The sequence below is a fragment of the Anoplopoma fimbria genome, chromosome 20, assembly GCF_027596085.1.
Source record: "Anoplopoma fimbria isolate UVic2021 breed Golden Eagle Sablefish chromosome 20, Afim_UVic_2022, whole genome shotgun sequence".
Taxonomy (NCBI): domain Eukaryota; kingdom Metazoa; phylum Chordata; class Actinopteri; order Perciformes; family Anoplopomatidae; genus Anoplopoma; species Anoplopoma fimbria.
Genome location: NC_072468.1, coordinates 20,416,826 through 20,444,174, shown reverse-complemented (window position 1 = coordinate 20,444,174; position 27,349 = coordinate 20,416,826). Strand labels below are relative to the sequence as shown.

General features: G+C 39.0%; 2 protein-coding genes across 2 annotated transcripts in view; one reads left to right on the top strand and one right to left on the bottom strand.

Moving 5' to 3' along the window:
* The first annotated feature begins 16,587 nt into the window (after positions 1 to 16,587).
* On the top strand, positions 16,588 to 27,319 carry gnl2 (guanine nucleotide binding protein-like 2 (nucleolar)). The gene is made up of 16 exons (XM_054621161.1): positions 16,588 to 16,804; positions 17,429 to 17,513; positions 17,641 to 17,735; positions 18,981 to 19,120; positions 20,735 to 20,919; positions 21,253 to 21,319; positions 21,428 to 21,586; positions 21,707 to 21,820; positions 23,072 to 23,200; positions 24,095 to 24,199; positions 24,550 to 24,708; positions 24,992 to 25,099; positions 25,196 to 25,677; positions 25,966 to 26,051; positions 26,276 to 26,355; positions 26,618 to 27,319. The coding sequence occupies exons 1-16, from the start codon at positions 16,741 to 16,743 to the stop codon at positions 26,759 to 26,761; spliced, it is 2,202 nt and encodes a 733-aa protein (XP_054477136.1). The 5' UTR covers positions 16,588 to 16,740; the 3' UTR covers positions 26,762 to 27,319.
* Positions 26,779 to 27,349, bottom strand: part of dnali1 (dynein, axonemal, light intermediate chain 1) — a 4,289-nt gene continuing 3,718 nt past the window's right edge. Inside the window, exons 5-6 of the mRNA XM_054621162.1 lie at positions 27,335 to 27,349; positions 26,779 to 27,242 (exon numbers count right to left, since the gene is read on the bottom strand). The exon at positions 27,335 to 27,349 is cut by the window's right edge and continues 150 nt beyond it. Of these exons, the coding sequence (XP_054477137.1) occupies positions 27,207 to 27,242; positions 27,335 to 27,349 (51 nt within the window). The 3' untranslated portion in view covers positions 26,779 to 27,206. The remainder of the gene's footprint in view (positions 27,243 to 27,334) is intronic.

The following is a 27,349-nucleotide window of genomic DNA, read 5'->3' as shown; positions in this document are numbered from 1 at the left end:
TTTTGTTCATTTAATGCCATTCATTTATCGTTAGAATTACCGGTTTTATTTTATTTTTATTACTCACCTCCCTTTTTGTTTCAGATATATTTTCACATCCTGCCCCTGTGTGTTCTCCCGCCAGTTATGATTGCCTGCCCGCTCTGGTTAGTTTCACCTGTCCCTTGTTGGCCCTGCAGTCCCCAGACCTCCTGCTCACCTGTTCCCACTTCCCCATTAGACACTCACTATTTATACGTGCCCAGTTCCTTCTTCTTTGTTGATTAGTCTTTGTTGCCGCATAGAGCTTTGGTTACCTGTTACCTTCCTGCATCTTGGACTCTCATTTTATAATCCTTTGTTTTTAATGAATAATTTAGCTGCACCAGTCTGACTGCTTTTGTCTGAAGGTTTGGGACCTTCCCCGGCTGCCTGCTCTCCAAGTCTTGGCAAGTACACAATTCAAATTATTTACACCAAATAGTCCAAATGTCTGCACACACCATGTAAATACATCCAACCACCCTTTGTTGTTCCTTTTTGAATTAACATAACGCAGAAAGTGTACTGTCACTCAGTGTTGAAATCTTTTCTTACTGCGGTGGAGCTATGCATTTTAGGACCTCTAATTGGCAATAAGATGTCTTTTTAAATAGATTTTTTTACTCCGTTTACAATCCAAGTGAAAACATGTTTCTTATTATAAGCTTGAGATATCATCAGGTCTTTGAGCAGGTCTGAAGGCAGCACTATGCAATTTACCTGCCTGTTGCATATACTTGACAACTTGTTAGGATTGGAAAGGCCATTGCGAACACTTTCCAAAATAAACACATTTTTGTAAGTTAAGTCCTTTTTCTTGGTTGAGCCAGGAACAGATGTCCAATCTGGCTGATGAATCGGAACCATCTGAAACAACTCTTTTAGCCCTAGTTCAATAAATATACCTTTCAACACATTTACGGGAAAAACATGTTGATTCACAATACAGGCTTTTGTGGTAACCTATACCTGTAACCTGCAGCGTTATTATGAAGTAGATTGCAAATTAGTAATAATTGTGTATATATCTTTTTAAGCTTTCACCTCACTCAATTGAAGTTTGTCTTTTCATAATAGTAAAGAACTTTTATGAAGTTCTTCAATGACACAAACATAGAAAACATGCTTGTAATAGCCTGTTTACAGGATTACAGGGTTTTCTCACCAAGTGTTAAACAAGAACAGGATATTGAGAGAGGTGATAGTTTCTCCTCCGGCAATGGAACGAGAAGGGAGTTATTTTCTGTCTTTTATTTGCTATGCCTATTCAGAGCTGTTTAATTGTGCCTTCTCTTTGGTGTGTCTGTCAGACATGTCAAACAGACATTTTTGTTCACAATGTATATTCTTCTTCTCTAGTTTAAACACAATGTTTTGAGAGCCAGCGCAATCAGACCAGACACTTGACATGTACAGCTTCTTTATAGTTGGAAAAAAAAAAAATTACAACATGTTAAACAGCGTGACTGGGTAGGCCATCCTTTTTTTTTAATTACCAGCATAGAAGAAGATCGTCTTAATAAAGCTGATGGGTCAAATGCTACAGGTGGCAGAATGATTTATTTTCTTTTCAAAGCAATTATTACCAGCTGTACATTTGATATTGTTAGTATGCTCTGCTGCAGACTCCCTCTTTGAAAATGCCTGTGTCTCCCACTCCAAAGATGTTTAGTAGCAGAAGTTATTAATTGTTTCCCATCTGTACAAGTAAAACACTAGAGGAGCTGCGTGTTGGGAATCTGAATGTGCAAGTGATTTAGTATGTCACTCTGCAGTAAACACCATGATTCAAAACCCCATATGACCCCCCTACTGCTCAGAATTGAGAAGTGATCACACATCGGCTGCCGACATATGGTTTCCCAATGGCCCTTAAATAAACTGTCACATTTGTCCTAACAACTCCTAATTGACCTTCAAAGAATTACTTTGATTTGTATGCGAGTTTGTAGCTACGAGGAAGAGAAAAAAAAGATAGTGAAATCTCAAAAAGATTTGGTTTCTCCCAAAGGGCTTAAGAGTCAGTTTAACTGTCTACAAATTGCTCACAGCCCAATAATTGAGCTCAAGTGCTGCTGAAGAGTCCGACCCCATGGAGGATCAAATAACTGATTACTTAGGAAAAGAAAGTGAGGGTGCCAGTGAGGATTTGTTGAAGAACCAAACAATCAGTTTGGGTATCAAAAGATATGGCACCGACTGGAAATTCTCTAAATCAAATCTTGTGTGTTTGAGATGAAAGTTTTGGAGAATGATGCCATCGCAGTGGTTGCACATTCAGTTGCACAACTTCTGTCAACTGCTTCTTTAGACAAATACAATGTTATAAGCTTTCACTCAAACATCTTCACTAGCTATTTGATGGGAATTCAACCCATTGCAAACCGCCAGAGATCGTCTTGACTACATGCAACCCTTCAACAAGCGGTTGATCTCAGAATATTGTTCACAGATTCAACTGTGCAACATGGTGTATAGATTAAAAGGAGTGGTTGCAGAATTGAAACGATTTAATGCAAAGCACGCAGGCCTCCACCAAGGCCATTTAAATAAAATAATGTGTCTATCCGCGCTCTGATTTGGATCAGCTCCAAAATTGTATCTATTCTTCCGAAGCCCATGCTTTAGCCTTCCATCAAGTTTTATGAAAATATGGCTTGTTGTTTTTCCATAATTCTGTTAAAAAACAGACAACAGACCAAACCGAAAACATAATTTCCATGGCAGAGTTAAAAGGGAATAAAAGTGTTTCTAAAAAAACGAAAAGAGTTAGTGCACTTTTTGTTTTGCAGATACTATGACTGGACAGTTGCAGAAACTGACATTCAAGTCTCTTCGTATTGTATTCAATGATGTCCCAGATTTGCATACAAAAGAACAACTAATAGGCCACTGATCTCAGTTTCTAAGATCCATCCCATCTGTCTCAAACATTCAATGTCCTGTAACTTGGGTTTGAGAGACTGCAAAAGCATACTTACTTGTATCATATGCAGACCTTTGACCCTGTGCTCCCTTTACTATACATGTGGACTGATGTTTTGTGATAATGCCATATTTATATATAATACAAAAACTGTGTAAAGTAAAGTCACATTTCCTATTGAAACATTGTTATCAAATGTTTTTTCTCGCCATGTTGAGCTAATTAGTTTTAGACAAAGACCAACCTAGGTTTTAAATAATGGGAGGCATTGGCTTGTCTATGCCAAAATCAGTGTTCATATTTTATTAGATTGGATTTAGACATAAACTTGGCAATTCACAGGAAAGCAAAGTGGTGAACTGAGGGCAACAAGGTAAGCTGAGGTAAAAGGCATTATTCATTTTATGGCATTTTTAAAGAAGACGTAACATTGCGTGTGTGTGCTAGAACAAATCCATAAAGGAGCACACGGAGCATGGAGAGAGAGGAAACGAGGGATGCACGTTCCACAGGTCCTCCAGTTCCACATTCCTGCAATGCAAGGAGGTGTAGTTCACACATCCTATCTACTGGCTCAATTTAAATATTTTGCTCAGTTTTAAGTACTTCTTAATTTTACATGGTCTTCAGCCATTCCAGCTGATCTCTTCCAGATGTGGTTCAAGTGGGAGGTGAGAGAGGAAGCAGGGGCAAAGAAACTCAGCCCTATACACACACATATGGGCACCCACACATGCTCTAAAACTCATCTTTTTCTATGCCCATGTTAACCAGCTTCACCCTTTTCTTTATCTCTTCATTTCAGGTCAGAAAGATATACACATACGCAAAGGCAACGGCATGGGAGTCTTGTCCAATGTTTTTCCCCAAATTCTGTGGGAATAACAGATGAATGCTTTAAGTAAAATCAGAAAAACAGAGGAGGGAAAATTATCCCTACAGCAATCGACAAACCACAAACTCTGCCGCATGGGCCAATCACTGTCATGATGAATGCAGACATGCCATATCTTGATCAAGTCCAGAAAACCTCAAGGCTTATTCCCTTTGGTGTTAAAAAAACATACTGTTTCCAACAAACGGATGGTGGGGTGACCAACTCCAAAATGTTGCAGAGGAGCTAACGGCCACATAGTTACAAACATGATAGAATGCCCTCACTCACTAGAAATTGTGTTTTTGCTGCCATTTTTGTTTAAATCGGCTTCATTTATTTCTTCTGATTTCTTCAAGAGGAAATGTGATTAACTGTCAAACTGTGATGAATTAACACTATTTACTTACAATTTATTTCAGTTCAGTGATAAAATCCACTGATATTGTTAATCTATTCCGCTTAGACAGCTTCCATTTCTCGTGTCACACAATTTCCAGCCTGCTTAAAATACAACAACATTCAGACGAGATCAAAGAGTCAGCTGCTAAGTAAAAGTTCATAACCCTGAACACAAATGAGTCTTCTGCAAATGCATCACCATTCAAACCTAACAAGATTTTGGCCCCCCAAAAAAGTGACAAACCCTTGTGATTTATTACCAATATCAAGTTTCTTTCAGCTGACTTTCAAGTTGTACTGACCGTACTGAATTAAAACCAGAACCTGTCTGGCGGCTAAGAAATAAATCAAATAAAATAAATAAATAAATCACATGTTATAAAAGATATTTTGGCTTTTCATCATTTGTTAGAATGATCATTCTAAAACTCAGATTGTCTGCAAAAAAACATAATGTAACCAGTAATCAACAACATAATGTTAACAGCATGACTTAGTGTTTCCTTATGTCAAACGATAGTAAAATTTTGGGCACATTTGTTTTTTTTAATTGTACAAGAAAGCCTGACTTGTTAATTTGTCCCCACATACCAGGAAATAGTTTGTACAAAATTGAATTGTCTTAAATATTTTCACCCATACACAATAATGTAGAGGGTTTTAAAGCCTCTTTGTAAAGCTTCTAGAAGAGACACAGATACTTGAAAAGAGATGACTAGATATGTCAGGCCTTTCAACTATACCCTACCTCTCTCCTGAAATGGTCCTGGTATTGCCTCAACACGTACTATAAACGCAGTAGCTGATGGACAGCTATATTGGCAAGATACTGTCTATAAACCTTTTTTTTTAAGTTTTTGTTGATCTTATGTTTGCCTGCGAACATACTGTATGACCACTGAGAAGAAATGCTGTCACAAACGTGTCAAAATTGCATCCAAGATTGGGAGACTGGAAAGAGTGATCTAAGGAATCTCACATCCATCTACACCAAACTTAATGGTGCACAAATGATGGAATGTTTTTGAAAGTTGGTGAGGCATGAAAGAGCCCATAAATAGGCTACAAGGCCCAGGGTTTGGGAGAGGTTCAATGCAACATTACCCCAGTGCAAAGCAACACAGGAGCAAGCAAATTATCTTCGTCTCTCCTCATCCTCCAGACAGACAGAGTGAGGGGGAAAGGCAGATCGACCTCAGTAACACCAAAACTCAGCGCAAAATTTATGGTTCCCTGCACAGCGAGACAGTCAGGGTGATGCCAAATCTGCCGTTTTTGCCTGCCCAGTTAGAAAACACCATTAGATTTCTTCAGTCAATTCATCACAAAACAGGGGATTTGGGGTAGCTTGTCTAATTTACAGGTCCTCAGGCCCACCGTGGAGAAAGTGTTGCGGTTGGCTGCGGATGTCTCAGCGCCAAAACTGCAGCCAATGGCAAATTGTTTCTTTCTCTTCAGGTCAAACCAAAACCATTAGAGAGGAAGGGCAAGTAAGTAAAACAACCGAGGTCAAAGTGTTCTTAAGAAATATGGCACCAACGAGCTTCAGCAGGCCAACGTCATGGAAACTTTTTTTTTTTTTTTTTTTAATCCTACCGACACATCAAACCAACACTACAAATGCTGAGTCATGTAGTTAATGGACGTTATTCTTTTTAAGAGCAGAACCTAATTTTCTCTGCTCAATGGACCCAGGGAGCAGAGTCAGGCACAAAGACGAGTGTGTAGAAGTGAAAGGGGGGTTAGAGGGCATAAGGACTACATGGGAACTAATAATCCCTTCACAATAGTCTGTGCGTCTGGGTTCTGATCTGCACCACAGAAACTCTCTATGGTCTGGAACATTCCTTCAGACTCAGGTTTAGTTCCTCCTGGAGACAGACGCAGGTTTGCTCTTTATCCTAACTCCCCTGTCGAAGCCAATATTTCAGATCTCGTATAGCTCGTGGCAGGGGGGCAGCAGTCATCATTTGGAGCACAATTTTGGACCACTTTTATAATGAGTTCAATAAGGTGACCAAAGCATTCCATTAAAATTCGAGCAAAGCTTTTCTCGCCATATGTAAGACGAGAATTAAGCCTCCCTACCATTCCTATTCTTTTAAAAGACTGTTCTGCTAATCCATCTTGGTGCCAGATATTCTTTCTGGCTTTAGGTATTGAGGCCTTGGCAGTATAAATCATTGTTTTTGCATATTTGTGGACAACACGTGAATCTCTGGCCAAGCATTACAAGAACAAGTTTATGATGTTTTTGATTGCTTGTCAGTATCGACAAGCAATCGAAAACATTCTGTGAAGTTGTGGTCTCTGAAAAGTAAACTCTAGCAGCTCTACAGTCAAACTTCACTTCGACTAAGTGCAAATTAAATTTACAACAATGATGAATTCATTCCTGGTGGATTCAGAAAACAGTACACTCAGTTATATCTCTCTATATGGAAAGCCTTGTCAGCACTTCCTCACCCTGCATGCAACGCCATGATTTGTTGAATGTACCGAAAAGCAAACTCATTTGTCTTCTTCTTTGGAACAACTTCACTGTAACACACTGCTTATTTACAGGCCTCGGGGTCTTCGTGTCTTGACTGTTAGAGCTTTTATTCAGTCTAAATGTGGTCTTTTATTTGCTTTTGCTCACATTTTAATGTAACAGTAACAGTTTTGAAATCTACTGAAGTACATTTTTGGTCATGCTGCATAAGAAATGCTTAATTTTTGGCCTGGTTATTGTTGCTGATGTTAGCTGTCTGAATTCTTGCTGGTAGCTAGCATATTAATCCAAAGCTTGTCTGCTTTCCATGAGACATTTGGGACAGTTAAACAGAAAACTTTTGGACAGAGTCTGTAGTTCTTACCATGTTACAAATTAACAAAAATCAAACAAAGAACAAGACAAAGGCGTTTCCTTGTTGAATAAGATCCACTGTGAAATCACTGAGTGAGTATGTAATGTTTCCTTTTCTCAGAAATTAAGAAATTTGTAAAAAAAAGAAAAAAAAGAAATTGTAAATATTAAATCAAAACTGTTTCTTTCATTTAAAATGAAATATTATTTTGTAGCCCAGACCAATGTGTCCCCACCAAACCAAAACAATTTCCCAACTGTCCCAGATAGTCAGTATTTTGGCAAAATACACTCCTGAAACACAATTTTGCCTTTCACGTTTGAATTTTGTTCTAAAAACTTGATAAATTGTCTGTAGGCAGGCGTCTGTATCTGGTCAGGGATCACATCATTTGTATTGCTGTTCAACTAGTCTGTGAGTAATGGAAGTTTTTTCGGTGTCGATGCAAAAGAGTCCCATCGGCCCAGCTCTCACCTACCTAGTACTTTTGCTGCACTGAAAGAGAAATAAATCCCTTTCTTCCCAATGAATCATGTAATTTGAACAACTGGAATAAAAGCCACTAGAGAGAGGGTCGCTTCAGTGCAGAAAAAAGGAAGCCCTTCTCAAGAACATGGTGCTGGTTGAGTGGACAATGCTATTTCTGTATCACCTTTGAAGCCAGAACAACAGCATCATGGTTAGCAGGGCCAGGACAGCTCTTTGATAAACATGTCTGAGAGCTATGCAAAAGGGCGCCAATAAAGCTCTGCTGCTTTCTTTTGTCTTGTCTGGTTGCTGCAGGTTAGATTACCCTGATGCTCAATCTCTGCTGCTGTCTCCTTTAAAGGTAATATTTGAATCATAGTGACACTGTATTGTTTGCTTAGGACACATGGTTGGGAAGCAATCATATCTAGTAATATCGTGGGACACAGGGTATTAAAAACCTGAGCAGGTGGAAATAAACATTCCATGTCTGTTTCCATTGATAACTCATAACTCGTCAAGATATTAAGCATTTACCTCCGCTGTTGTGCAGTGACAAAAGCCTAATTGGCTTTCTGCAACAGTGTCAACAGATGCAATGGAAAAAGAAACAAACAAAACCATTAGCTGAGAAATCTCACTTTTAGAGTTTGTGTATAATAACTTTTTCCTGGATACAAGTGCGTGACATTTATTATTATTCAACATGTCACTACGTTTTTTACTGTCTTGGCTCAGAAAATGCTGAGCATAGCATAGCAACAGACCATGTAAGTGTCAAAACTTAAACTTTATTTCAATCGTTATACATATGTACATGAAATCTGACCTCGGCACTTATCCCATCCGAAGACTTTTAGGATCAGTGTGCTGCTGTGAAATAACCAGGGAGCAACTTTGGGTTCAGTGTGTTGCTCAAGGACACTTCAACTTGCGGACAGGAGGAGCCATTGATCAAACCGCCAACCTTGTGATTAAACCACGACCTGCACTAAACGCTGGCACCCTAAACCACAATAAGATGCAATCAATATGTTTTTTAATAATTTGGTATGGCCTTAATAATTTTTAATGATGTTCCCAAACAACTAAACTGCATATTGAATTATGTTTTGAGGGAAACATATTTTCTTCCCCAAACACTAAAATATGTCAATGTTGGCTAAAATAAGAAATATATTTGTGAGAAACAAATGTAAAATACTCAAAACAACATTGAAAATGTTTCGTTGTATGGGGATGTACGTTTTAGGAGACCAGGCTGTAATAAAGCTCATGAAAAAGGATTTTTAGGGTCATGTGGAGACTAAAACGTACAACTGTCATATCTACAAAATGTTATCTGTATGCATGAACATTTTGCACATATTTTTAGAGGAACACTTTGTATCCCATATATTTTTTTCCAATGTTCACTTTGAATGTCTCACCCTGCGTTTCAGCCCCAAATGTGTACTCTGTGCAAGAGAAAGAAAGGATACATTTGGGGTATGTTTGTCATAGGCTAGAAAAGAGGGGTAATGTGTCTGCCAAACCACACTACTGGCCCAAAGATAGGAATTTAGGAGGTAAATGGTCCAACATTCTACTTACTCTAGTTATGTCCCACTGTGATTTGATGTATTTTTCCATATTTCTTAACTTTTACAGCATCTGATAGACTTAAGTTGAGAGACAGAGATATTTAAAATGCAATTATTCTTTCTCAAATTTATTTATTTGTATTTGAATGTGTAAAATTGTTGTTATCTGAGAAATGACTATATATGGGCCGCTAATATGTGTTGCCTAACAAAATTTAAAAAATGAAATGTGAGTATAAAGCGTTCTAATTTTATTATAATGATTACATTAGACATTTGTGAGCTTTGCAACATTGGTTTGATATGCGGGTATGATTTCACTAACATTCTTGTTCCCTTTTTGTGCACAGTTCTTACTCATTTTTTCCAACTTTCATGGGGGTCGAAGAATGTCTACCAGGATGTTAAGGCCACGGAGGCCAATTGCTTAACTATGGCGACCCACCCCATTCAGCCCTCGACTACTTAGATTGTATCAAGGTAAAGCAAAGGATATATTATATTTGAATGTGACCCTGAATGCTTGGAAAAAAATCACATTGGAAGCAAAGGAGGTTCCTCAATCAAAGAGCCTGTGTTCTCACGAAGATCAGGATGGGAACGAGAGGCACAGGGCTTCTGCGCCTTTTCCCAGAGCCTCTCATCCCTCTACAGGCCAAGTCTACGTCCAAGAGAAGTTGCAGGTGGTCTCCAGGCTGCCTTTGATCCTCACCAACCAGGGTCCCTTGGACAGATCAGTCAGTGTAATCACTTGTGTTCCAGAGTGCTCAGAGGAAACAGTACTGCTCCATTTCCCTTTCATGGCATGACCTCAGCAGTGGCAACCATAGCGTTGAGGTGACACAGACCTCTGTCCAAATAGGCTTCTCTGTTGTCCCTATCAAATTGAAAGGGCAGCAGATAAACGTTAAAGACAAGCTGCCTTGGTGAGGCACAGAAAAACAAACAGAGAGAGGGGAGAGGGCTGGTGGTGCCCACCTCCGGTGAACACTATTTCGATTCAAGTGGAGAAGATTGTTGGCGAGGAGCACTATGGCACACAGCCCACCTGAACCTTGCAATGCAACACTTATTTTTAGCTGACCCTTCAAGTTTACATCATGGCCCAGCCACGGTCCAGTTACTGACACTCAAAGTAGAGGTCCAAACCGTGTTTGCACGAACACACTGCGTTGGCAAGGTGAAGCTAGTGCTGCGGACCAGATGCACAGACGTGGTGCAAAGAGGGGCCTGAACTCCATGGCAGCTCATCTTTGGCCTTAAGAGCGAGAGGAGTGTGTTTGTCTTGGATGAACTTGAGACGGACCTGCTGCCAGCTTCTTTGAACAAGTGCTTGAGCAGCAACCAAGCGGGTTTGGTACATCAAGATTGCGGGCAGGGGAGCATTCTTGCATTTCACTAGAGATTGGTGTTAAGTTTCTGAGAAACGCTTGACACACACTTTTGTCGTATCGGAAGGTAATCATTTTATTGTTCCGTTAAACGCCATGGGATTACTTGTATTCCTGGCTGTCTTGGTGCAATTTATTTGACATTTCAGGCCACAAGATTGTTTTAGGCAACAGGAAGAAAAACAGTCTTCAACTTTGCTTGTCCCTGTCTTTCAGCGTGTGGGAAAACTCTTCGTTGATGCTCTGTTGCCATGGAACCTGTAAGACACAAGCCTGCTCTGTTAGGCCAGGCATGCACTTTGGTTTATCGTTATAGAGGCCCTTTACGTTGTACCATTAAAATCCTTTCAAATTGTGGTTATTTTGACCTTTCAGGCTTATTTCTCTGTAATAGCTCCCACATGTTTCTTTAAAGATATCAATCTTATCAGGCAAAAAACTAACCAAAATGAAAAAAGAATGTTGCAGGTAACCAAATAACTTCTTGTAAATCCCCGTTTTTCAATAAACTACATAAAGTTATTACCTTCAGCTGGCTGGGTTGGCAGTAGGATTGCCATTGGAATTCTTTAAAATTCTTACTGACATCCAAAGTGGCTCACGTGTTAATGGTTATGAACGGGTTATGCATGAATTAACGCCAAGTGAGAAATTAAATTGTTAATGTGTTCTAATTGTTTCTATTTGGAGGTTCTCAGTGACATTAAATGATTGTAAATATTTTGGGTTTACATTGAAATTACAACTCAAACTGAAGGTCAATGGAAACTGACCGCTGAGCCAAGTGAGGTTGCAGCATGAACTGAACACATTTTAAAATACATTTTCACCTTATTGTGCCTTATCTCGGCCCCAAATGGTGGTTTACATGCCACAGATTAGCACTCATAAACACCATTCATTAGAGGGCTCGGAGATCGCCTCCCAAAGGTCCTTGCCAACAGATTATCCTATGATTTATGTGGTGTGAAACTTGTGGCCACGACAGGCCATGAGCTAAACAAGTAAAAGATTATGTTTTGGTGAAAATAAACACAGAGGATATTGCGCATTCATCAAACAAAATCTGTTGAGAAAAACAACATATTGCATCACTTCATCTCCAGCTGGGTTTTTCCAGGATTGGTTTTCATTTGTTACATGAGTCATGGTTCCCTCTTCTTTTCATTCCCTCTTTTGGATCTTTGTAATTTAAAACTGTCTAATCTCCTCTTGAAACTGGCCATAATATCTCTATATATAAATGAAGTGTGGTTGCTATCTGAAGACAGGAGCTCCTGGCAAGACCGCTTTTCTCTCTTTAGTGCTTCGTGAAGGGAGACAATGGTCCAATATTTGTAACGAAGACCTCAGTATTTCTAAATGTCTTCAGAGCCAAATATAAGAGACTTAAATATTTAATATCTGGGAAGTTACGCAAGGATGTTTCAATATCAAGGATTTATGTCAACTAAATTGTTTCTAGTATTCAAAGAAAACTGTGATGGAAGTCTCTACAGGCAGTCCATCTTTGGTCCAGACTGAAATATCAAAACAACTATAAAATGGCTTGGCATTCAATTTTGAAAAAAACATTCATTGCCTCCAGAGGATGAATCCTGACATTGGTGATTCCCTGACTTTTCTTCTAGTCCGACTATGAGGTTGATATTTTGGGGTTCTAGCGGGATGTCTGGACAACAACTGGATGAACATTTTACATACAAATTACAGCTTGTCCAGTGCTTTGGTTTATGACAAAATACTTGCCAAACTAATGACATATCATCAGGTTTAGTGCTTGTTAGCAAATGTTAGCATGCTAACCTGCAAAACTAAGATGTTGAACATGGCAAACATCATCGGCCACTTGCTTAACAGCTGCATGTTAGCACTGATGTATTGAGCATGTTAGCTTACTGATGTTAGCATTTAGGTCAAAGCAATGCTGTGTCCATAGACAGCCTCTAACTAGTAGTGGTAGTAGTGGTAGTCTTCAATTCAACAGCTGATTCAACATGCTGAATCGTCCAGAAAAACGCTTAAAAATGACCGACTAGGGCCAACTTTGTAAGACACACTGCAAAACTAGAGCAACAACCGATGGCCCGAAATTGGCTAATGGTCTCTTTTGTCAAGCCCTGAAGGACTGGGCCGCTGACTTGATGAAATGGCTCATGGCACAACACTGACTTTGAGCCTTCAGGAGGTCAGTAGCCCACCAGTTGAGCCATGAAGCACTCTCAGGGAGAACTGTTAGCTATCTTTTGCAAACCTTTTCGACAGTGAGGCTGTGAGGAGGTGCGTCCTTCAGGCTTTTGTCAATTTTTCTCTTTTTCTTCAGTCAGACCGGCAGCTGCAGGCTGCGCTCCATCATTTAGCTGGTGTTCCAGTTTTGATTCAAAGCAGACTCGGAGAGTGAGCCAGGCTGAAATATTATATCCACACATACTATTGCACACATTCACATGATCAGTTATGGGGAGCTTCGACACCCTGACACTGATTTGTGAAACAGCATCCGTCACACTAACCCCATTTTACTTATTTCCATCTCACTGTGTATGTAAAAAAAAAAACTTGAGTACCTTTACCACTGAAATCCTTTTCATCTGGTATTTCTCACCAAGTGAATGAGGGACGGGACGGGGGGTGGGCAAAAGTTTTTTTTAAACAAATGTTTATAATTCCTTCCACAGAATTTTATAACATCGCCAAGCAACAGTGGGGAAGTAGATAATTGTATTGTTTATGATGAAACAGGTTACATTTTGGGTGCTGTGGTTTTACGACACACAGTAAATGTGTTGCTGTTGTAAGATTTTTACTGTTTTCCATTAAAGAAATACCATATTGTTTTTGTATTAATTCCTTATTCTTATAGAACGTTCTGCAAGATTTGTTTTATTTCAACTTATCAGGATCAAAGAAACAGATATTCCTAGGAATAAAAAAAAAATCATTCCAAAAAAATCTGAAGTGTTCTTTTATACTTAATAACACTATGTTCAAGCAGGTGTTTAAAAAGATATATTCCTTATTTTCAAGTTAAAACATATCCTCATCTTTTGATGGTTATACAATATTAATCACTTTGAAAGAATGTGTCAGTTTTTCCAACAGTGGACCACATCAGTTATTTCATTTTGGAAGGAACATCGTTAGCTGAATACAAGCAAAAGACACCATCTGGGTTTGAAGTATCAAAATATGCAAGCTTCCGTCGTTACCTTATCAAATACTAGGGCTAGCTGTTGAAGCCACACTCCCTTCAACCCATTTGTGACTGAGCTGTCAGTCACAAACGGTGGAGACTGATCAGCTGGCTGAATATCTGCCTGAAAAATGCATGCTTGGACTTTAGAGGTTGGCTGTCCATACAGTCCAACAGAAAAAAACAAGCTCTACCTGCCATGCTCCACGGCTAGAGGACCAAAGATCAGAGGCAATGGGGGGAATTTTCACATCATCTGTCAAGTGTTCCCAGTCCAGCACCCTGATGGGAGGCCAAAGAACCCGGTGCTCTTTGTTTTTAACATTTTCCCTTTTATGTTGGTCTATAAAATCTAGTGTTTAACAGAATTGTGTTATGTGATACAAATAATAAGCAATTTATTCTAACACTTAATGCTTTTATGTATTTTTTTATGTATGTTAAAGAACAGAGAAAATAACTGCTGATGCATAAAGCTGCTCGAGTGGTACAGAAGTAACATTTTTCATATTGTTTTCTGCTTCCTGGTAAGCAAATTGGTTAGATTTTATGATTGTTTAGCACCAAATGAACCCTGTTATGAATTGTATTTGTATAAGAAATGATTGTAAGCCTTGCTTGAGTGTGGTTTTTTTTCCTACAGCTGAGGGGATCAATCAAGAATTGTGGTCACTCTGTCATAGATGGTCTGGATGGTCCATCCTTGTCCTGTTGCATTCCTGTATGCAAATGCTGTCGAATTCTTGTGGTTTGGGGTGGCAATGCTTTGACTAACTACATGCTTTTTTGCAAATCAAGGTGACATGAAGTTCAGCCAACCTGCTGGTTCAGCAGCTGTAAAAAATGCATTAACGCTGAATACTGACGTGACGTGAGGAAAGACAAAATATACCCTACATTCATTCTGATGACAGATTGACCGAGACTACTGTGAACTCTATTCAGTGCGTCTTCCAATTGAAGAAGTGGTGGCTTTTTATGAGTTGAAACTAAATTTCCTCATGGAAACAAAAAGAAATGATTGATTCGAATTGATTCAACCAGTGCTAAAAGTTTCAAACAAGCTCTCGTGACAATGTGTTGGATAAGAAGGCACTATATATATTAGAATGCTTATTTATTTACTTTTAAAAGCATTCAACTGGGTGCATCACGTTCAAAGAGACACAGATAGGAAACTTCTGTGTCATTTGAACATTTTAATGCAACGCTCCACACAGAGGAAAACCACCTAAGTGCTGTGAATGTCTTGCCAAACCAAAAGGTTCTGTTAAGGCATATGAATGATTACATTTAAATGTAAAGATTAGTAGAACCTGGAAAAGTGCACAATCTCTGTCCATAACTACAACTGTAACAGTTTGGGTTTAAATTAAGTTGGCTTGTAATAAAAGGTATGAGACATTTGTTTCTCCTCTGACTGCATAAATATGCTTTATAAGATGGACCTTTCTATGTAAATGTAGTTTAAAAAATGGTTTGTTCCCACTCTGATTTCAGTTTAAAGATGAATATAAAATCAACCGTATGAATATAAAAAGAAATCACTTATTGCAGTGGATTGCTGATGAAGTCAGTTCCAATTTCATCTGTATGAAAATGAAGAGAGAACATTCCTTGGTCTCCCTGCTTTATAAACTGAATACTTGATGGCGCCTCTCCAGACCTGAGTCTCTACGAACTTGCCTGCTTTGGCTCTAGACCATACTTATGTAACATATCGTACACACAGTGAAGGCAGCATCATCACAACCAGACAAACTTGATCTTTTCTACATCCTGGTGTCAAATAGGCCTGCTGAAGGCCTGCATCAGTTCTGCATTAATGAAAATCATATAGTCCTGGGGAGTATTTTTTTCTTTTGCAGATTGCATCCCAGCTAGGGTAACTCTGTGAAATAATTAAAAAGCAACACAATTAAAATATGTGCCTGTTTAATATTGGCAATACTTATTTGTATCTTTGATTGGACTAATTTTGCATTTCATGAGCAAGGCCATAGGCTACACTGAGGACACTGAAGTCATGTCCTTGGTACTTTAAAAACAGCAAAAAATAAAAGATTCTGAATTTCTCCACCGGAATTGTATTCATTGAGGTACGGAGATTAGGGCCTTGAATCAGCATTCACATCTTCATGTTGGGAAAAATATAGAAAACATATAATGGAATAGCTAACTGAATAAATAAAATGTGAAAAATCTTGAGACTTGGACTCATGACCTCAATATTTTTTAAAAATCCCTGCCACATCACGGATCATGAATTATTATTCTTGCCTTATTTTAGCCAAAACACATTTATCCAAACACCTTGCCTCTTACATCGTCCAAAAACACATTTTCCTTTCAAGTCTTCTTGAAGTCCAAACCTGCCTCCTGTGACCCTTATTATTCACCTCGAACTGCAGACAGCAGCCTCTCTGGTAATGAAGGTCTAAAGCCAGCATGGGAGGCCATAGATATCCAGCAGGGCATGTTGGCATCATTACCCTAATATAAAACTGTATTGCACCCTCTTCTGGAGTAGAAAGAGAATAGCAAGGCTTTTTATTTTATTTTTTATACAACATGAAGATCAGTAGATTAGCTCAAGATTCTGTGACGTTATTTACTTTCCACCAACATAGACAACTTGCTGGTCTAATTAATACAATAATATTAATATTTGCTTTTATACATCAGTTATACATTGAAATAATAGATAGTTAAATTCAGAATAAATACTCTAATCCTTAAAGTTAAGATGAAGCCATTTTATAGAACGCACTATTAATAATTGTGACACAACGTGTTGTACACAGTAGGTAATGTACAGCACATCCATGCTGTACAGTTTTTAAGGAGCTCTCTGATTGGTTCCTTGTCGCCGTCGCTCTCTTGATGACGTCCTTCCGGCTTCACCGTAACAGCACGTGTACAGCTGTACAATTTGGAGCTGAAGGGAATAACAAGCAACTAAACCTTTAGCTTTCACACAGGGCTCTTAATATTTTTATTTCAGGGGAAGACTTTGCCGACTAAACAGACAAAATGACGAAGCCACGTTTCAAGGGGAGAAGCTCGATAAATACCTCGTCGTCCAGCAGCAACCCTGGTGAGCTAAAGCCCCCATTAGCCACACCGTTTGTTTACAGCTAATGCTAAGTGTTGCTGGTTCATAGTATGATTTTGAAAATACAATTATGTTTTACCTTTTGTTAGTTTAAACTAGTCAATGACAAGTGTGCAAGTGTTTAAAAATGAAACAAGAAAAAAAAATTCAGGTCGATTTAACTCAATTTTACTTCAGCTACTTCTGTAATAAATTAGGGTTTTGGCCATTTAAATGTGAGACTAAAGTATTAAACTTTTAAGAGAAGGGTTTGGGTTGAGTTGTCAGTTGCTATTATTCATTTTTCATAGGATGTCTTTTGCAAAACAGCGCTGATGTTACATGAAAAGCGTGTTGAGCAATTGGATTGTTAATTAAGATAAGATCAGATAAGAATAAGATAATAAGAAATCAGATTAAGATTAGAATAAGATAAAAACACTTGTTTGTTTCTTCTACTATGTACCTAGTAGAAAAAACAAACAAGTATTTTAAATAAGTAAGTAAGAAAAAGAAAAATCCACAATAACTAAAAACAAATCTTATAAATACAGACATAATAGTTATAGTTGTAATATTGCACAGTGTATTTGTATTGCACATATTAACTGTACATGTATTTCTCAGATCGAGTCAAAAGTGCTGAAAAGACCAACTTGAGGGACCGAGCCACCATCAAACGTCTGAATATGTACAGACAAAAGAAGAGATGGTAATTGATTTTTATTTTTTTTATTATTCTTATAGGCTGCTGATTTTGTTGTGTGTGTGTGTGTGTGTGGCAGAGAAATAAAACAAAAAGTGCTATAATCACACTGACACTGATCTTCTGTTCCCAGTAATGACCGTGGGCAAGTCGTCAGACCTCTATCGTTCCAGTCCACAGTGGCTCCAGGGACCGTAGCCAGAGTGGAACCAAACATCAAGTGGTTTAGTAAGTGCACTTCCTTACCTTTTTGTTTATGTTGTGTATGTTACAGCAATATACATGTAGTTATAGTACTTTTGTCTGTCCTTGTAGAGGGGCAACACATAGAATGTGGCACTTATGTGGTGCTTTTGCATACTTTCTAGAAATGGTAAAAGAGCAACAACTTTGAGAGGGTGTTAGTGTTGGGGACAGTGCAAATAATTTGTTAAATACTTGCTTCTTTGTTGTTTATACATAAATGTGTTTATCTTCGGTGATAAGGAAGACAATACTGAACACTTTAAAAATGTAAAGTTATCTGAGTCTTTAGCGTTCAGGGCCACCTTTTTTAAAAACCTGATAGAAAAATCTATGTAAAGAAAGTTGCATTTAGCAAAAATATTTTTATATGGATCCTCATTGGCTTTCAGTGTTGTAGCATGTCTTCCTAGAGTCTACAAAAAACTATAACAAAAAAACCCGATTTAAATAAAAAAAAACCTTAAATGGCAAGACAAAGAGTCTGATGATGGACACAAGGGCTGTCACCTTTGCAAAAATTCAAGTTTGAAAAATGAGAACATGTAATCATAAAATATATTTCAGAATTGATGTCTCTTTAATTTGTGTCGCCTCTCTTGAGGGATATACTCATGTTACTATCAGGCAGTTGCATTTTATGAAGTCAGCGTGCACTCCCAACTTCCTCCACAATTTTTCAATCTGTGGCATCAAATCCAAAAATGGGTACTAGTGTTACTTCTCACATGGTTTGGTGGAAAGGTTGTCAGTTCAGCACAACTCTAGCAATAGAGATGCATCGAAACTGATGCCGTCTGATGCTGACCTAAATAACTGGATCCGGTATCGGTGACCATTGGTCGATCTGGTATCGAATAACATTATGTTTTTAATAAGAGCAATACAATACATTTATGTCTATGTGCTCTTATCAGCCGATACCCAAAGCCCAGGTACCGGGACTGAAAAAGTTGGATAGCTGCATGGCTTGTTAGCTCTCAATAATAGCCTCTTGTACAGCAAAAGGGAATGCTCTGTGTTAGACAGACACTACGGCAGACCTCTCTTAGTAACTTTATGTGAAATTTATATGTGGACTTTTAATCAAGAAGTTTGAGTACTCCTGAAATAACTCATCAGTGAGTGTGATGGGACATTGGAAAACTAATCAGATGAGGGGTTATGAATATGATTTTCAGAGAAAATGGGAAATCTGAACTAAACATTTTGTGTTTCTGTATTTTTCAGCAAATACCCGTGTGATCAAGCAGTCCTCCCTCCAGAAGTTCCAAGACGAGATGGGAGCTATAAAGAAGGATCCATATCGTGTTGTGATGAGACAAAGCAAACTCCCCATGTCCCTCTTGCATGATAGAGTCAAAGCTCATGTGAGTATAAAATGCAGAAAGCTCTTATTACTGTGAAAGGAGTGCGGTTTCCTTTTTTCTTTTTTTTTTTAAATCCTGTGCTGTCTGAATTATAGCTTATCAGTCCCAGGAAGGCTCTCCAGAGGAGAAGTGTATTGTTTTTGTGAATAACACCTTTTATAAATTTTATTATGGGTAAACTTGCATATTATGCTATTGGCGTTTTTTTTACCTGGCTTATGTGATTGAGTGCAAAGAAAATCATGTTTTCCTCAGTGGCTTGTTTCATTGGATTTAATGAGGTGAGAGGAACATGAGGCCTCACTTAAATCCTCATTCTGCCCAACTATGACCCTGAGTGCACTGTGCTTGGCTTGGGAGACTTGCACTCAGCCAGTCTTTAACTTTTCCACCCCACAACCAACACGATTCTGGTTAACATCCAGTTCTTGTTCTTGTTCTTTTCCAACATACTGGGTCTGTTTGTCTTTATGTTTCTATTATCCCTCATGGAATTGAGACATTTCTCTGAATTTGAAGCAGTTAAAGATAATGATTTGTTTCCTTTATATTCAGTTGTTTTACTTTCCATTACATTATTAATATATGTCCCAAGCAGCATCTCAGATCAGTGTAGCGTTGCATAGGCATGAGCAATTAGTAAAGACATCCTCATTTACCAATGAGCTAATAGCCAATTCATGACTTTGATGATTTTGATAAACACTTGCTCTTAAATCTGGATGTCAGACTAGGGATTGACCAGTTGAAAGATCTTATTCCAAAAAGGCAGAAGAGTTGAACCAGATTTAGTGTTTCCGTAAGGGGAATGCACTTTCAAAGAACCAGAGAGCCCTGTTGAAGATCTTGGCAGATAGTCAGGCAACCGGAATCCTTAAACATCATTGTTTCTGACAAACCCTGTAAACTGTTTGTCCTCCTCCTCTTATGGCGGTGTTGCAATAGAGGCATAGCTTGTGATCAAAATCATTGGAACACATAATTAGTCCTGGCACTGGCGCAGCTGTTTCATTGGCAGGGTTGTTGCATATTTGGTTGTTCTGTTTATTGTATGTATTTATTCAGTAATTCTGTCAGAAACCTCTGGAACCACTGCATCACTTTGGCTGTATCAAAAATGGTTGTAACACAGACACAAACCTTTCATCCTGTATCCCATCTTTTTTTTTTAAACATTTCTGTATTGTCTCTTATTAGTTATCACTTTTGCAATCCATCGGTGGCCTCGTTTGTTTTTTATTAACGCTGTAGATGAAGAGAGGTTGACCAGACCCTCCAGTCACAAAAGATCCATTCTGAATTCTCTCACCACAGATATTCTCAATCACAGAAGGACACAATGATATAAATATGGAATCGTGTGATGCCGTCTATATATTCAGAATGGCGTATCATATATTTTTACTGATTTGAATATGCACTGTGCAGTTGTATTATATAGCAAAAACACAGGTTTAATAAACACCTGAATGACAAATATCTATGGAAACTTTGGTCCTCATCTTCAACAGGATTTAACAATTTGGACTAGTGCTGTCATGTGGCTTACTGTCGATTTTAAAGAAACAGTCCGAGCTGTAAGTCTGATACTTTTCTTTGTTTCTAAATCTGCAGAACTCCAAGGTGCACATTCTAGACACAGAAGGTTTTGAGACCACCTTTGGGCCCAAGGCTCAGAGGAAGAGGCCCAGTCTCATGGTGGAGGATATGAAGGACCTTGTGGAAAAGGCTGAGGCCTCAGTCCTGACCTACAATGAAGACAAGGACAAAGACCTGGTGACTGAGGACACAGGGGTCCGGTAAGACCCTCAGATGATATTATAATCGATCCACTACTGGCTACTTTAACTGACCAGAAGTGGTGGTTTATGAATTTTCATATTTAAAGGTAAAATACTTTTTTATTATGTTTTTGGGATGTCAGTCCAGTCAAATTATTGTGAATTGTTCAGGAACACCTTCGGCGAATGTATTCAGATTTGGCTCAAACATCCATTTGGACTCAAGGATGAATTGATTAGAATTTAGAGGTCAAAGTTTAAGGTCACTGTGACCCCACAAAATTCGTTTTTGTCCACAACTTAAGAATTGATAATTCATTGCTAATCATGACAATTTTCATTTTGCAAAAGGGCGGAAGTACGTGAGGAAATCTTCAAAAAGGGTCAGTCCAAGAGGATCTGGGGAGAACTTTACAAGGTATCTTTTCCATCCTCCTCTCAGCACTCTGAATTGCGCTAATGTAGAGTTGCTACATGTGACATGATAGTGGGTCATTTTGCATTCCTGACTGTTTTCTTCTAATAGGTGATTGACTCATCTGATGTCATCATCCAAGTGCTTGATGCCCGTGATCCCATGGGAACGCGCTCCAAGAGCATCGAGTCCTATATGAAGAAAGAGAAGTCCTGGAAACATCTGATCTTTGTTCTAAACAAGTGTGACCTCATCCCCACCTGGGTCACGGTGAGAAATATAAAGCATGCTCATCTTTAGTTTCCATTTCATTGGGAGTGAATGTGTCTGTTTTTTCATGGAATTAAATTGTGTTTCTCTCTCTTTGACTCGCCTCAATTTCGAAACCAGAAACGTTGGGTAGCCGTTTTATCCCAAGAGTACCCCACTCTGGCCTTCCATGCCAGCCTGACCAACTCGTTTGGTAAGGGCTCCCTCATCCAGCTGCTCAGGCAGTTTGGCAAGGTAAGCACATGCCTCAAATTCAAAATATCTTTGATTTAAGCAGAAAAACATGTACTGCTATAATAAGTCACAGATACCATAACTTTTTGCCTTTTAAGTCGCTCAGCGCGACGGAACCTTTTTTTAATCTGTAACAAAACCGTTAATTTGATTTTGGTCTTGGATGTTCAAATTGCGCGCTCTTTATTATTATGAATTATGACTGTACTATTTATTTATAGATTTACTAAAACTATGAGCTATAATTTAGGATGCTAGGGCTTGGAGTCTGGTTCTCCGTCGTCATTATTTTGCCCAATCCAAAAGTGTATTGATTGAAATGGTTCATGCAGTATATTTCATTATTTACATTTTTCTTTACGTATTATCATAAACAAGGATAGAGTTGAGCGTATTGTCAATATATGAGATACTGTTTAGTTAATACTTGGGTAGCTATCAATGTATATCTATGCTGTATAAGGCCAATGTGGGCTATGCTGAGATTCAGTTGGCAGGATTGCTTTATGGTAACATTAGCATCACCAACATTGTTAGGATATACTTCATTTATAGATGTGTTGATGATGTACCTTGAATTGTTAAATTGAATTAAATGAAGTAAAAGACAGACATTCCTTTAAATATATATTTAAAAAAATAAATAGTTCCTTAAGGAAATTTCCAAAACCTGTATCCTGAACCAAACATAACTTTAGCTAAAAATAGACCTGAACATGCAAAGTGACGTAGTGATAGTGTAATGTTTGGGAAAGCGTGGAACTTAAAAGATCTGAAAAAGTTTAATGATCAAATGGAATGTTTTTCTTGGATTGAATAATGTGATTTCAAGAGGCTGTTATGAGAAGAGACCGAGAACAATGTTTCTTGTAAAAGTTTGTTTCTTGTAAAAGTTTGTTTCTTGACCGCGTTAACCAAAAATTCTGAAAATAACAAGATGAAAACCTGTTCCAAAACAGCCATCATAGTTTACCGCCTGGGACGAAAATGAAAGTTAGCTATATCTCTTGTTTTAAAAGGTTTTGTGATTTCTTGTTTTTTGTTCACATAAGAAATCCTTTTTTTAAATATGTTTTGGTTGATGTTTTTGAACAAAACTACATTGTGGCTCTGGAGTGATGATAAGTTAACTTGTTTTTTTGCTAATGGCAACAGAGCCCCATCTTAAATTACCTCCATGAACTGGGGACAAACTGAGGTTGTTGTTGTTCAGGAAACAAACATTCTAACTTTATTGTTTGCCTCCCACAGCTGCACACAGACAAGAAACAGATCAGTGTGGGTTTCATTGGCTACCCTAATGTGGGAAAGAGCTCGGTCATCAACACACTGCGGTCTAAGAAGGTCTGCAATGTGGCACCCCTTGCCGGAGAAACAAAGGTACGTTTAAAGTCTCATCTCCGGCCAATGCAATCGGCATTTTTGTGTACAGAGTGAGAGGAGCTTTGATTCAGTGGGAAGGTGATGTGAGATGAAAAGATGCATGTTCCTCTTCTTAACTTGGTCATTTTTGATAGCTGCAACAACAGAAGTAGTTGGCTCAGAGGTCTTAACTATATAAGTGAAAATCTAAGGAGAGACTGAGCCAAGAGAAAGACCAACACGCATTTTCATCCTTAATTTCCTCTGTCTGGGGCTGCTTATCCTGTTTGGAAACGAACAAGGGTCCTAAAACCCCGATGTCCACAGAGGGAGGGGTCAAGGGGAAAGGGCCCGCAGCCAACCCGCCTTTATTTCTCACCTTTTTCCTTTCATTCTCACCAACTACTCTATTTGATTATGGCCAAACAAGCTTATGGTCTGCAGCACTGCCGTGAACCTCGTTCTTACTTTTAATGAAATGGATGTGCGCTAATACACAGAGCGCTGTTGGCTAATGTATCCAAGGTTTAATCATATTGAATGCGTCGTGTGTCCAAATCGCTCCAAATTTCGACAAAGCCATCCATGGGTCCCCAGCAAAACACCCAACAAGTGAGAAGTAGATCGGATTAGCGGTACTCGAGATATGCGAAGGACAGACAGACAGACAGACAGACAGACAGACAGACCGACAAACAAGGACGAGATTCCTTTCTTTGTAATAAGATAAGGGAGAAATGGTTTGTAGCATATGGAGACGAGAAAGGAAGCCATTATCACAGATTCAAACCAGGTTTTTGTTTTTTTTTGCGCTGCCAAAAGATAATTGTTTTGCAAAGATCTAACATCTCGTGTGAACTTGAAATGATTTGGATCATACTGACAACGCTAATCTCCTTTTTTCTTTTTTAGGTGTGGCAGTACATCACTTTGATGAGGCGCATCTTCCTCATAGACTGTCCTGGTGTTGTCTACCCTTCAGAAGACAGTGAATCTGATATTGTCCTGAAAGGAGTGGTAAGTCTTTTGTTTTTTGTTTTTATGAACTTGGGTTCAGCCTGTACAATGGCCGTGAATCATTTGAACTCCTCCATAGCACAGAAAAACAACAGTAGCACACAGTCCCAGAAACTGGATATTTGACAGCTTGAGTAGCTGGAACGTGGTGAACAAAGATTTGAAAGTGGATTCTTTTTGCTAATACCCGGCTGGTTAAAAAAATGCCTTAATCAGCTCTAATTCTGATCCTCCAGATCCTTTTTCCAGATCCTAGGTTTAACATTTAGGCCACAAAGTCCCCGTAACTGAAAGGTTGCAAGCTCAATATCTTAAACTGCACGCCTTTTCTCTTCCCCTTCCTCACAAAGGTTCAAGTGGAGAAGATCAAGAATCCAGAGGAGCACATTGGGGCAGTACTGGAGCGGGCCAAGCCAGAATACATTCAGAAGACCTACCGCATCCCATCTTGGACCTCTCCTGAAGACTTCCTCGAGAAAATGGCCTTTCGCTCTGGGAAACTTATGAAGGTCTGAATCTTACTCTTTCATGTTCTTGCTTGCAGGACATGAACAGGATGTACTTAAAACTGCTCTGCTTTAAGTTTGAATCTATTTATTTATTTAATTGTAACAATATAGCCGTATCATATCAGTATAAGTACAAATTTAATTCCATTTTATGAAGTGCATTACCAAATCCTTTCATCGTAATACATCTGGTCTATTTTTGGCTTCCAGTTAAATACCAATGTGTTTTTGAACCTCTAGTTTAAATCCTTAACTCGAGCAATGTATTCTTGGCACACCACAGGGCGGCGAGCCAGATATCTCCACAGTCTCCAAAATGGTGTTGAATGATTGGCAGAGAGGACGAATCCCCTTCTTTGTGAAACCCCCTGGACCTGAGGGCGATCATGAGGTAAGAGTTGTTTCTGTTTTGTCATTAAATGACTCTCTCTACACCAACCTGGGCCCTGTGCTGTCAACCTGTGTTTTGTGTCTGTAATTTGTCTAGGACAAGCAGCCATTGCCAGTTAAGGAGCCCTCCGAGGCGGTTGAGACTGTGCAGGAGGAACAGCCCGACGATCCGGACGCCGCCTCGAAGGAACGCGAGGAACAGCAGCAGAGAAAGAAGGAGCAGGTCAACAAGATTCTGTCCAATGTGCGACAGAACTTCGGCAAGATCAATGTGGCACCCGAGTTCAGCGAGGAAGACTTGGTTCCTGTGGAGATGCCCGAGCTGGCTCTGTCTGACTACTCTGGCTCTGACGGCGAGGGAGACAGTGAGGAAGAAGAAGAAGAAGAGGAGGAGGGCGAAGAGAAAGACGGGGCCAATGTTGAACCAGCTGCTGGGGAGACCGAGACCACAACAGCTCAGACTGGCAAAGCAAAAAGCACCAAGAGTCCAAAGCAGGTGATCCGTGAGCTGGATGGAAAGATCTCCAAGTACAAGCATTTCCTGGACCGGGCCAAATCCAAATGCTTCTCTGCCATCCGGTCAGTCTGCTCTCCAGCAAACCTCATTTTTTGCAATTTTGCATTTTAAGTGGTCTTTGCTAACCAGCCTTTAAGCCCCTGAGGACTAGCAGTCATTACTTTAACTCTCTCATCAGTGGCCTGTTTTTAACTTTTCCATGTCTTTTGTGTTCTTTAATCTCTCGTTGAATTTCAGCCCACACAAGTCAAGAAATGGCTGCACACATAATCACTGTTCATAACAACAGATCCCAACCATTTGCTTTGTTGGGAATTTAATTACTTTATTTTTCTCTCTTCTTTGAACAGGATACCTAAGGCACTGTCTGACAAAGCGTTCACGGACATCAAGACTAAACAAGCAGCAGAAGCAGTAAAGCAAGCGGAGAAGAAAGGTAGTCAATCAACGTGTTTGTCATGTTTTTTTTTTTTGAAGATGCATCAGACTTGCTTAGGGTTCCAAAAAACATTCACAGTTCCTTAGTAACAAAATAAAAGGCACACAAGCATGCCCTCTTACTGGTATGAGGTACTGGCCATACAAATTGGGTCGGTCAGGTTGACATTTGGGATCCAGCCAGGCACTGACTCGCATTCATCAATCTTTGTTTGAATTCAGATGCAAACCAGAGCAGCAAGAAGAGGAAAGCTGAGGAGGACGAGGAGTCCGCCCCCTCCCACAGACTGACGTCTAAACAGGTATGCAGTGTTTGTCCTCTCTGAACTCAAACAGATCTCTCTGTGTCAACGTCTATTCCTATTATAAACTTGGAATGTTGGATCTCTGTAAATTAATGAGCATAGTGTAGGCCTGCTCTATATAAAAGTGTCATTAAAAAACTTCTGTTGTGATTTCGTGCTAAATGTATATATAAAACTGACTTCACTTACTGAGTAACAGGAATGAAGATAAAAAGCTCATGTTTTTTTTCCCCTCTGTTCTCTTTGTCCATCTCTACAGAGAAGAGCGATTGACCGTGCTAAGAAGACGAAGAAAGTCGGCGTACGCTATTACGAAACACATAATGTGAAAAACAAGAACAAGAACAGAAAGGCCCCAGCGTCAGCCAAAGTGGGCCAAAACGCCAAAAGACCAAAGCACTAGACTGGAGTCGTAAAACTCAACATTTGAAATAAATCTTTATTTAAACTTGCCAAAAAGGCAAAGTTTTTTTTATCGCTAGTGTAAAGCTGATGGAAGGTGGATTGCTGACTAAGTGATAAATGGTCTTTATCAAGTGGCCACTTGAAGCCTTATCTTGACCTTGACCGTCTCTCTTGGAAATGTACTGTTTGTATCTTGCCTTTTTCAACTTAACTTTCCCCTCCAACACAGGACTGTTTTTTGAATGACATTTCATTCATCATTTACAGGTGTAATGCTCTCTTGATGTTCAAGAGAAATGTACAGTTTTTGTGAACTGTACTTGCCATGCTGAAATAAAATACTTGTTAATTACAATCTGTTTATATTAATTTATCATTCAGGAAAAAGGACAAATGTAACATTCTGTGCTGGGAAATGTAGACCCGATTCTTGTTTGGCGAAGTTACTTCTTTGATGTAATGATCCCTTCCAGTTGGTTCTGAAAAAGAAAACGAATCTTAAGCAAAATAGCTGCTTTTGGTGCTGGATTTTAAAGATTGTTTTCTTTGGTTTATTAAAAAGAAACATCACCTTGAGCTGCTGGTT

Excerpts from the sequence above, each read along its gene's own strand:
- gnl2 (XM_054621161.1), top strand. The coding sequence starts at position 16,741 with ATGACGAAGCCACGTTTCAAGGGGAGAAGCTCGATAAATACCTCGTCG. Across the intron at positions 16,805-17,428 it reads GTCGTCCAGCAGCAACCCTG|ATCGAGTCAAAAGTGCTGAA; the intron begins GTGAGCTAAAGC and ends TGTATTTCTCAG. Across the intron at positions 25,678-25,965 it reads AAATGCTTCTCTGCCATCCG|GATACCTAAGGCACTGTCTG; the intron begins GTCAGTCTGCTC and ends TTCTTTGAACAG.